This window comes from Vanellus vanellus (genome assembly GCF_965231255.1).
Source record: "Vanellus vanellus genome assembly, chromosome: 11".
Lineage (NCBI taxonomy): Eukaryota > Metazoa > Chordata > Aves > Charadriiformes > Charadriidae > Vanellus > Vanellus vanellus.
Genome location: NC_138916.1, coordinates 5,997,017 through 6,009,188, shown reverse-complemented (window position 1 = coordinate 6,009,188; position 12,172 = coordinate 5,997,017). Strand labels below are relative to the sequence as shown.

The window sequence follows — 12,172 nt, the reverse complement described above, 5'->3', positions numbered from 1 at the left end:
TCAAGAAGATGCACTAGCTTAAGCAAAAGAGCAGAAAGGGAACCAGAAAGTTGCCAAAGTCAGAGAGCAAAGCCTAGGTACAGCAAATGGCAACTGCAACCAGAGAGAATGCAGCACTGCAAAAGGCTGGATAAAAAACAAGAGCAAAAAACCAAGGTAAAACGGAATGGAACACTTGAGGAAAGCAGGACAAGCACTGGAAACCTATTGGTCCTGAACATCTATCTTCATTTAAGCAAGAAACGGAATTCCTTAGCGAATGATCTCTCTCATGTTCTCTTGAGTGTTGATCCAAGTGGTAAAGAAGGTCATTCGTTACTTCTTCAGCCAGAATTTTAGTGCCATCTACCAGTTCAAATTCAGCTAGCAACCCAAACTGCAAAGACATGCATTTCAAGATAAAAAATTGTTCTATAGAAGCCTACTACTTCTTCAGACTATTTTAAATATGAAGCTACTTCATTGTACCTAATGACATATAAAGTGAGAAAATAAAATATCCACTGTTTATAATTCCAGCCAGAAAGTTTACAAATAAAAATGAGGAAGTACAGAACTGAATCAAGCAGAGGATTGGAGTCAGAAATGTCATCAGAACTGCTTTAAGCGCCAGTTTTCCATCTAGGAGACCAAATAGGCACCTACCGAATAGGCACATGGTCTCATCTAAACATGGCCTGAGAGTAGACCAAAATGAAATCTGTTTTAAACTATAAATTGAGAGGCAATACACATACAACTATCTCTTACATGCCAGAAACGAAACTGAAAGAAAAACTGGGCTGTAGAAAGCTCTTCTGCAGTATGCTAGTACTGCAATAAACAACATTTCAAATCATAGCAGAAATAATTGCATATAAAAATTTATTGTCTTTTTTTTATTTTTAAATACAGGCTTGAAATACATACAACCTAGACAGCTAACTTAGTTAACGTTGAGCAGAACTTTCTGGAAAATAGGCACTATCAAAGAATTAAAGTTGAACCACATTTTTTCCATTGTAGCAAACCAGATTAATAGCATACAGTAGCAATAAAACCATGTTTGCAGATGCTCTCTAAAAGGTCTGTGTTTGGCAGCTTACTTTCAAATATCTTAAGCTTTCTATCTTTGCTGAGATCACAGGTACAGGTTAAGAGTACGTTTATAGAATCCACCAGCCCTTAAGTATAAAGAGAGTTTAAAAAAGCCAGGCCTAGTTCTCACGATTGCTCCACTTACTGAATAGATCTATGCAAGAATATTGCCATTTTTATTCATTGAGTGAGTTCATATCTATAGCTATTATCTGGTACAAAATTAAATAAAAAAAGAAACAGAAATCATTCTTTCCAAGTGAAGTAAGTTGGAAAGAGCAATTTTTCACAAGTAAGTATTTGCAAGGTCACTTTATATCTTGTTCGAGAGCCAAAGAATGACAGCAAGAGCTCTTAGTTCACTGATCACTGAACTCAAATCTGTTTGCTCATATAGTCCTTGACCCAGACACTTATGTATATGCCTGGTCTTAAGAACGGAACTTGTCTCAATGAAGTTCATGGGATTATTCATACTATTAAGAACTAGGCATATACGTTAAAATTGCTTAAATGTCTTACTAAACTGCAGGCTAAGAGTCTTCAGGAAGAGAAACTGCAACAAAAATATTTTAATCAGGAGTGACTTTTAGCCTGATGAGGTGGCATTCTTCCAGTGGAGCAACTATAAACTGAAGTACAGAAAGCTAATTACTTTGATTTAAGCTTTTGCCATACAATGCTGTCTAAAACCAGCGTGCTTTTCCTGCTGGAGAAGTCTTTAAGCTACAGTGAAACAACCAAAACCACATACATGCATATGATAGGTGAATAATATTTTCCATTTTTAAAGTGCAGATTTTCATTTACAGTATAAGCAACAACATTCCAAAGTAAGCATTTCCAGACAACAGCCGCCTATGTCTTTCATACACATTCATTCTTATGTTGCTCCAGTGCAGTATTTTCTAATACTGAATAGACAAGGATGAAATTATAATAGCTAAATTGGGTACACTTATTTTTTAATTCAAAGAGAATGCTGCCTAAAATAGAAAGAGTTTTTAATCAGTTTCAATCAGTAACATAAGTACTTTATTCTGCAAAACACTAGAACCACAATTACTACAACCTGTCTGTAAACCATAAACTTATGAGTGCAAATCAGATAACCCCTTTATTTTAGAACTCATTTACAAAAACTCCTGACATGAAGAAGAGTAGAAAAGAAAATTTCAGAGTGGGAAAACATTTTCGCAAAAGTTGCAATTTGTAAACTTAAATGCATATTTTAGAATAATAAAATCTATAGTTTTAGAAATAGGCATAGCTTCTTAAAATAAAGCATTTATGGCTGTTAACTTTGAAGGAAGCCCTCAGATATTTCATCTTTACTTTCTGCACAATGTTTCCATGTGCTGCTTCTAATCAATTTTAGTGATAAAATTGCATACCAAAGGTTAAACTCGATAAGTCCTGCCATTATCAAGATAGCATTTGCGGTTTCTTCAACTGCAATGATGCTTGTTTCACCAACTTCTGTTGTTTTCTTGTTGCCTGGGCTTCCTGAATGGCACAACAAATCCTCTGTAGAGCAACATATTGAAAAAAAGATAATTAAAGCACGCAATCTGCAGTTTTCTTCCATAAGATGCTACTAAAAATAGTTAATTCAACCAGCATTAAAACCTACATATACACCGGCTAGTTTATGAGCCTTAAGTTAGATACATAGCTTCTGATTCACATGCATAATATTCAACCCAGAAAAAGCTTCAGTGATATTGTCAACCTACTCCACATTTTCAAGTTGATGATGTTATTCACACTTAACTAGATAAACTCTCCTCAGGCAGCACCCCAATACAAGTGATCTAATTTTAAATAAGCAAATGAAATTTCCAATACTATAAGCTCTGGAGGCTTTCAAAGTCAGGCCATTTAAACAGCCAGCATTAAACTCATGTCCAATCAGCCTACACAGCTGGGAACTACAGCCTGGACTGTTAACACATATACACTGTAAAACAGCAGTTAGCATTTAAATAGCCATTTCACGTAAGTAACATTCAGTAACACAAATGTAAGGACGCATTCCTTGTGTCTTTGCTGAATTTTCAATATTATGGGATCAAAGGTCTCTTAAATTAATATACTGATCAAGTACTGCAACATACTAGATCCATTAATCAGCACACATCAACTCTTGACATCCTCTGTTCCTGCTGCTGCACATTTTTTAGCAAAAGTTTAAATGCAGTAAGTATAAGGTGTTTTGAGGAAAATTTAGTATCAGATCAAATTAAGATTTTTTTTCTCTTCTAAAATTGATAGAAAAGTCTTGAGAGTCTACAACTACAAGATTCAGCCTGAAGTAAAGTCCCTCAGAAGAGGACTACCTTCAGTCCAAACAAGCAAGAGGTTTGCATTATCTGGAAATATAAGTGAATCAGTCACGATAATTAAAAGACGATAGGAATGACAGCAGGCATTTTTGAAAATATTTACAATGAAAAGCACTCGCAAACTGGATAGGTAGTTGAAATCAACAAAAGGATAAATTAAAATAGAACATAACAGTAATTCTCAAATTAGGAACAACTTAACTGAACAAAGCAGTGCAACTAAACCAGTCATTTTTATTTCATTCCTGAATCCAAACAATCTAATAGTTAAATCAACCCCACGTCTCAACTATCTAACATTAGACACATTGTACATTATGCATAAATTGTGCATACATAATATTAACACAGTGATACATCTCTAGTCTGAGAAAATTAACATCAATGTGATACGTGTAAATAGCTAGGGGAAAAAAAAAAACACCAAAACATACTGGGGTAGCTGGGATGGTCACTCCGATTTTACTTGAGTAATTCCAGGATACAGTGAGAGCTGAAGTGTTTGAAATGCTTGTGAGGGCTTTCTTTTATCCATGATTTCATTAAAACTAATTTATACAACAATGAATATTAAAATAAGGAATAACTTATGCATGGCATTTCTCCATCCAGTTTCAGGTGTACTTGAAGTATTTCAAACACTTATGGATTTCTGATAACCCATGGAGGCTGGAGAAAGACTCAGAGGACTAAAGAGGGACAAACCTAAATGCCTCGTTTGTTTTTTAGGGGAGACAGAAAGAACAAGGAAGCTACAGATAACTTTAACCTGATCCTAAAAGACATTTGTTTCACGCACATACAAAGGGCACCACAGAAGTGATTATTTGTGAAGCGTACTTTTTTTTGTGTCTTCCTATCAAATTGGTATAGCTTTACAAGTGGGATCTATGCAAAGAAGGAAGATGCAAAATAAAGAGTAATATTGATAAACTCAAGAAACAGAAATCCACGGAAGGTAAATGGGTAGTGTTGCACTTCAGGACAGAAAAAATTATTTTCAATGTATACATACTAGCATAAACACTAGCAAAGGAGCATGCAGTCAGGCAATAACAGAAAAAGAGAATTAAACACAAAGTATCCTTCTAGGGTAGCCTTTGTGCTTTGTACAATGTTCCAGCTTTGGCCATGACACTAAGATACAGAAAAACTGCAAGGATTTAAATTAGTTAACTAAAAGTGTGATTTGGAAGACATGCTGTAAGAAAAAGCTGAAGGAACATTTTCTTTAGACAGCAGACAGTAAAGAAATAATATAGACTTCTAGTAGATAAAAAAAAGTGCCTCAAAGCAACAGCAATTTTTTTTTTCTCTTCCTAGTCTAACCCATTCTTTTAGAATGCTTGATCAATGTAACAGACGCAATTTGGCCCCTATTCTGATTCTAACTGCTGACTTGCCATTTACTGGAGCTCCGGTTTCAAGTACACTTCCAGGATGCTGTGGATCTAATTGATTTCACTTTTGGTGTCAGGGAGAACTCCTCTTTCATCATCTGATACAAAACTACAGCAAGACACGTGGTTTCGTAAGTAAATTTTACTATTGTTGAAGCACCTTGGAATTCATACAAAATTCTTAGTTCAGCTTATACGAGTTAGCTACGAGACGCAACCATCCAACAGAATAAAAGCTTCAAAAATAAATCAGCCTCTCCAGCTTCAATATGAATATTTAGAGATAAGTGGTAGAAAACCCAAGTGCAGGGAGGGGGGAAGAATCTAAGTAAGCTTTTTCACACAAGGTACACTTCTTGGGTTAGTCCAGTGATCTTGAAATAATGAGAAAGTAGCAAAATTCAGAGGTATGTTGAATCCTGCAGACAATAATGAACTTAGCCTAGTACTTCAGGTATTTGAATTATTTTCCTTTAATGAGTTTTAATATACAAAACATAAGACCATGCAACCTCAACCTTAAATTTCTGCTAGTTTTTGTCTCTGGAATGCTTTAGACTATCTTCTCTCATTCTCCTGGTTAAACTCATTTTTAACATGAAAGTATCATAAACAGTCCTCAGGCACAGCAGTCTATTCTAGACTGGGTCTCTGAACATTCCCATCTTTTTTTACATGCTGAGTTTCAGCAACTGTTAACAATATCATAAAGAAAGATGATGAAAGAATAAAAAAAAGAATATACCCTTGCTGTAGTTTCATCCTGAAGCTGAACTGTCTTTACACATTCATGACCTGTACTGTCCTTCCTTTGGAACATCCTTTGATCCTGTTGCAGAGGGGAACAAAAAGGTTCAGATGACTCACAAAACAAGAAATCAGAATCTGATACTTAAATGGCTTGAATGTCAACTTCAGGTTAGATTTCAATGTGGCCCCTGTCCAAAACAACTCATACTTTCAAGAAATTTTAAGTAAATGCCATCTCATAGTCCCACAGTTTGCAGTTAGAACCATAAATAAGTTAAGAGCATGTTTGGACCTCTTAAGAGTGTTAAATAAAAAAAACTTTTCAAGTTATTCTTACCAAACCAGCTATTTTTAAAATATTTCCTTCGTAGGAGGGACAGCGTGTGAAGTCTTCAAATAAGTAATCCCACTCTGTGGTTAAATGGCCTAAGATTTCTACTTCTTTTACATATATCACTCTCCTGTTCAGAAAAAAAAAAAAAAAAAAGAGTTAATAATTTCTCTGTGGGACTGGAACTTTGCCAGAATAACAAAACAAAGAGATTTGTTTGAGAAGGCATTTTCAACATATCCACTCAGTCACAGTGGAACCATGTTGCGTTAACATATATTCCAAGATAATCACTTTGTCCCTAAGACTCCAAGATGATCTATGATATCACATAGTATACGCAGCCCAATTTAATCAAAACCCACCCAGCCCTCCAAATCCAAACATTTTACTAGAGTTAGATACTAGAGGGTCATCGGTTAATTCAAACCAGTTCCTCAGAGCCAGTCTTAACATTAACAGGCTTTTTCAGGATCTTGAAAACGCTTGTTCAGCTGCAGTCTGAATTTTGAGGTGTGCTAGTCTTTATAAAACAAACATGGTGGAACGCCTCCTATGGTGTCATTATGGATAAGCCTATCTCATATACTCAGGCAAGGTGGAAATTGGTGACATTTGGGATGTGGAGATGATAATCCATGTGTTCCTTCTCATTATCTAAATTTATTTAGAAATTTTTGAGTGCTCAAACTGTGTACCAAAACTAGCAACATCTTGCATTCTAAAATTTTTCTGATGAGTTTAATATTAATTTTCATACTCATACAAAAACTTAAGAATCCATTTAGAGTATCTTTTAATAAACAAGATTGCAAACATGTGCATTATCAAAATGCTGGTTTGACTGCAAACACTTATCATCGGCTAATTCGAAAAATTAGAAACAGAGGGAAAAAAAGAATATTTCCCACTAGTATGATGAAAAGGTCACTGACCTCAGAGCACACTGTCTTCCTAAAGTAGTAACTGGTATTGACATCATTACTATATTACATTTTTCATGAAGGAAACAAAATAAACTATAAAAAAAAAATCAAGAACAAAATGCACAAGGAAAGTACATATGCAGAGAATAGCAATCAGGTTAGACTTAGACATCTAATCCCCAAGTTGAACCCAAGACAAGCCCTTAGAAAGCCTTCAAAACTTAATACCTATTGGTAACAATAAGGTTTGCTCTTCTGCCTCTTGGAAGTGCACAGTGGTATTGATACCTCTCGTTTTCCAGCTTTCTGATGTGCAATTTCTGAAACAGAAATAGAAAATAATTTTGGGGTTGTGAAAAGAAAACTCAAAGCAGTGTTTTCATTCAAAAGACTTTTTAAAAGTTACCTCATTGAACTAGTTCTTTAAAGGCAGGTTCTCACAGTGTTCTCACTCCTGAAGCTGAGTCACTGAAAGGTCTGATCCGTTCCACTCGAGAGGTGGAACAGTGACACTGCAGTATCAGACTATTTCTTTAACTTCAATTTCCTTTCTGTGCTAATAATTGTTTAGTAATGTTCATTCTGTTACACCCCATGCTGCAGACTTGATTCAAGAGTGAAAATCCTGTAACAATACCTTTGAAAGCGGCAGCACATGACCCAAACCCTTAGAAACAACTATCAAGTTACAAATACTCAAGGCACCTCAAGGTCAGGCTTCTGAAGCATTGAACATGCCTACTCAATATCCAAAATAAGAAGGTATATAAAAGGTGAAGAGTAATTTGATCTTCAATTTCTTCTATCACGTTTCTGGTAGACAACTGCAACTCAAGTGATAAACTATGAATAGAGAGGTTAAAAAAAGTCTCAAAATAAAGTACTGAAGTGCTTCCTAGTGCCTTTTTTTTTTTTTTCTAGTTCTTGATTATTTTTTTGGTTACATATTTTTCAGATTTCCTATTCTGTACATGGTGTTTAACTGAAGTATAACATTTTCTAAACCACGTCACCAGGTTTGCAATATTCCATCAACTCCAAAGAGCAGCAGGGAAGATAGTCTCCCTAATCAAGTGAGACTTGATTAGTCTCCCTAAATCAAGCTCACAACAACACTGGCTTAAAGGCAACAAAATTCACAGAGCAAGACATCAAAGTATTTAAGGGAAATGGATACTCATCAAAACATCATGTACAAAAAGATAAAATTGTGAATTGAATAACGTACTACCAAAATGAACTCAACCTCAAATTGGTTATGAGAATAAATCAGTGCCAACCACTGGTTCTCCTGCTATGAATTTGTCAGAAAGCAGGTAATCTGTTTCTGTCCACCCTACTTTGCCTCCTGCTTGATTAACTAACATAACACATTAACTATGTGTTACAGGTAAATGTAGTTCATAGAATCATAGAATGGTTTAGGTTGGAAAGGACCTTTAAGATCATTCAGTTCCAACCCCCCTGCCATAGGGCAGGGACACCTCCCACTAGACCAGGTTGCCCAAGGCCACGTCCAGCCTGGCCTTGAACACCTCCAGGTATGGGGCCTCAACAACCTCTCTGGACAACCTGTTCCAGTGCCTCACCACCCTCAAAGGGAAAAACTTCTTCCTAATGTTCAATCTGAACCTGCCTCTTCCAGTTTAAAGCCATTCCCCCTCGTCCTATCACTACATGCCCTAGTAAAAAGTCCTTCCCCATCTGTCCTGTTAGGCCCCCTTTAGGTACTGGAAGGCCGCAATAAGATCTCCCCAGAGCCTTCTCTTCCCCAGGCTGAGCAGCCCCAACTCTTTCAGCCTCTCCTCATAGGAAAGGTGCTTCAGCCCTCGGATCATCCTTGTGGCTCTCCTCTGGACACACTCCAGCAGGTCCATGTCCTTCTTCTGTTGGGGACTCCAGAGCTGGATGCAGTACCCCAGGTGGGGTCTCACGAGAGTGGAGTAGAGGGGCAGAATCACCTCCCTTGACCTGCTGGCCACACTGCCTTTGATGCAGCCCAGGATACGGTTGGCCTTCTGGGCTGCCATCACACATTGCTCGCTCATGTTGAGCGTCTCGTCAATCAGCACACCCAGGTCCCTCTCCTCAGGGCTGCTCTCCAGCCATTCCCTGCCGAGCCTGTATTTGTGCTTGGGATTGCCTCGACCCAGATGCATGACCTTGCACTTGGCCTTGTTGATCTGCATGAGGTTGGCTTGGGCCCACCTCTCCAGCCTGTCCAGGTCCCTCTGGATGGCATCCCTCCTATCTAGCATGTCTACCTCACCAAAGAGCTTGGTATCATTGGCAAACTTGCTGAGGGTGCACTTGACCCCACTGTCCATGTCGCCGACAAAGATGTTGAACAGTACACGCCCCAGTACCAACCCCTGAGGAACACCTGAGGAAGTTGGGTTACTTGTTTGAACGAATGTTAGTTTTCAGGACAGAAGTGGTCTGCTAGAATTAAATACATGTTTCCTGTTATAATCCTGTACATATTTAGTAGCTGCAAGGTTGCTAGAATTCATGTTTAGTCTGTAATTACCATGTACATGGTAAATATGTAATTGTTACTGAAGGACGTAATTGTTACTAGAGAACCTTACCTGTAGACAGCTTGTATTAAATGCAGAGATCGCAAATTCTCTGGGTAGCAAACCTACCATAGTAACAGTGTCATATCAGACAACTTATCTAAAACCAACTACCAGCAGAACACTCCAATGGGAAGCTCCTAAAATACCCATGCCTACTGTTCTCTTTGGGGAAGCCGTACGTTGTTACATTTAAAGATGAAAACTCTTGGCATGGAAAAAAAAATGAAACAAGGAAAATACATATCAGGTTTAAAGCTAGTTCTGCATTTATTTTAGACTGCAAAGCTAAGTATAGTTGTAATATGCAATACATACATTCCTATACCTCAATCATCTCACATCTCTGAACCTGCAAACCAAAGTGCCACTGATGTTGGAATTCTGCAAAGTTATTCATAAGCAGCTAGACCATGTTTAGAAGCCAGCAATACTGGTAATCGTAGAGCAATTGGATTAGGTAGCCTGAACCTTGGAAACAAGTGTTGGAAAGAGGGTGTGCATACCCAGGACTTTGCCCTAAGACTCTAGCCAGCAAAAGCATATGGGTTTCATTTATACTCAAGAAGCTTCTAACAAACATAGGGCTCCAGCACAGTAGTCAGAAAAGCCTGGTCAGGGACACTAACCTAGTTATGTTCTTTGACAACCATAAGCTGTTTATATTTAAAAATTATGGTGGTCATCAATTGAGGAATTCACAGAAACTCCAATTACTGCAGTCTATGTCACAAAATAAAACTTACCATTTATTGCTAGGATCAAAAGCTTTTGACAGTCACCACAGAGAAAAGTCAACTGAAAAGCTGAAATTCAACCTATAGTGCATGCATCTCAAACACCTACTCTACCCTCTACCACTAAGAATGTTAAGTCAGTGTAAAAAGTCTTTTATAAAATACACATTCCATTTGTAAATAATGTTTACTTTGTAAAAATGAATGAAGACTGTTCATATGCATAATGTCAATGCATGTTAGCTTTGTACTCCCTGAGCCAGTACAACCGCCTTTTTTATCACACAACCTGTTTTAATGGAAAATGTGCAGCTCCTGTGGAGGAACATGAGGAAACATAAGGAAGAATGAAAGCCATATATGCTCTGTCTGGATGCAGAATCCATGCACCTCAGATCAGAGTTTAGCAAGTGCCTGCAACTGGATGCCTCAAGATTGGTTGGATGTTCTTCGTAACAAAATAAGATGACCTTCAGTTCCTTTTACAGCTGTTACTGTGGAATTCAGCCTCTGTATAACAGCAAGTTTCTCCAGTTATTTCCAACAAACTAGTGAGAACAAATTAAGGAGGGAGGACTAAAAATTCAGTATGTGTTTAGTAATTCCTTGTACAGATACGTTTCCTTCTGCATTTCCATGGCTGGATCTATAAAACTGGTAAAATGACAAGAGAGGTAAACTTGACTCCACATTTATCTGTCTATGATCAACCACACAGGCTAAGAACTCTATATAGTTTAAGTAACCAAAATGAAAAGATCCTGTGTCAACTTATCTTAAATCAGAATCAATTAATAAAGGCTTCAACATTTATTTATAGTTGCATTTTATTTTCATCTAGTTAAGAAGTTCAACAAATGTCTTAAAATATCATCATACATTGCAACTGACCCCAAAAATCCTTTAAGCTCAAGAGTGGCTTACTATTCAAGAGTTTAAGTCAACAGCATAGTGTTTTCCTGGATTTTCTCCTAGTGATGTGATGCTTTGAAAAACATTTTAATTTGGCCTTTTCCACCAACTGAAAATATAAGGTCTACATCTTTTATAAAAAAATATCACTTTCTGACCATCTTAAAGATTTCTGAAACTGTGAAACATACATGAAAAGAAGAAAATGCCAGAAAGACTGCTTATATCTCAAAGTCTTTTCAAAACATCAGAAGAAAGATGGCAGTGTAGGACTAAAATCAAAATACGAACTCACATTTTATACCTAAACCATAGCTATTTTAAAAACAAGAAACAATTCTAGAAATACAAAACCCACCACCATGTAAGACTGCAATTCAAAGGCTGCAATCCATAGTCTGAATCCTTTTGTTGGCTATGCAGAAATGAGACATGCCACATATTTAAACAGATTTATTCATAAACACGTTCCTCTATTTAGACTCAAAGCTTTGGAGAGAAAGCTTGTTTCTCGTAACTTCAGAAGCAATCCTAATAGTATTTCTAGATTTTACATGCAATATATTACTAAAGTAAGGGTTCCCACTGAGCTCTGTGCCTCCAAGATGCAATATTTCTCAGAGCTATTCTCAATACACCTGATAGACATCAGCACAACGGTGGTGGCATTATGCAAAAAGGGGGTTGCACTTACTCCATGATCTGCACACTCTTAAAACTCGGGCATTTTTATAAAAGCTTTTATTTTTATGAGAATACTAGAGCCCTTTAAAGTTCAATTAATTCTTCTTTTATGTGGAAATGAAAGAACCAACGCAAATTTACACAGCAGAACACTGACTCAACTAGGAATAGAATCTGCAGTTTCTTGAAACCTAGCATAGTATTTTCTCTGCCACACACTGTCTCACCACCATGTCTCAATTATTCATGGAGTGTTCTGCATTCTTTATAAAGCTCCATGCTTTAACTGGGAAATGAAACAAAGTAAAGCCATAGACACTGAATAATGTATAACTGGCATCATGTCAGACCCTAAGTGCTGGGGTTAGAAGACAGTCTCCTCACCAGAAAAGGCAGCATATTAAGTACCTGCATATTAAAAGGCAAAGACT

The 12,172-nt window shown here is 37.1% G+C and overlaps 1 protein-coding gene across 1 annotated transcript in view; it reads right to left on the bottom strand.

Moving 5' to 3' along the window:
* Positions 1-853: 853 nt before the first annotated feature.
* VPS13C (vacuolar protein sorting 13 homolog C) overlaps positions 854-12,172 on the bottom strand; it is a 100,885-nt gene continuing 89,566 nt past the window's right edge. The window contains exons 82-85 of the mRNA XM_082488820.1: positions 7,058-7,149; positions 5,910-6,033; positions 5,568-5,651; positions 854-2,604 (exon numbers count right to left, since the gene is read on the bottom strand). Of these exons, the coding sequence (XP_082344946.1) occupies positions 2,503-2,604; positions 5,568-5,651; positions 5,910-6,033; positions 7,058-7,149 (402 nt within the window). The 3' untranslated portion in view covers positions 854-2,502. The remainder of the gene's footprint in view (positions 2,605-5,567; positions 5,652-5,909; positions 6,034-7,057; positions 7,150-12,172) is intronic.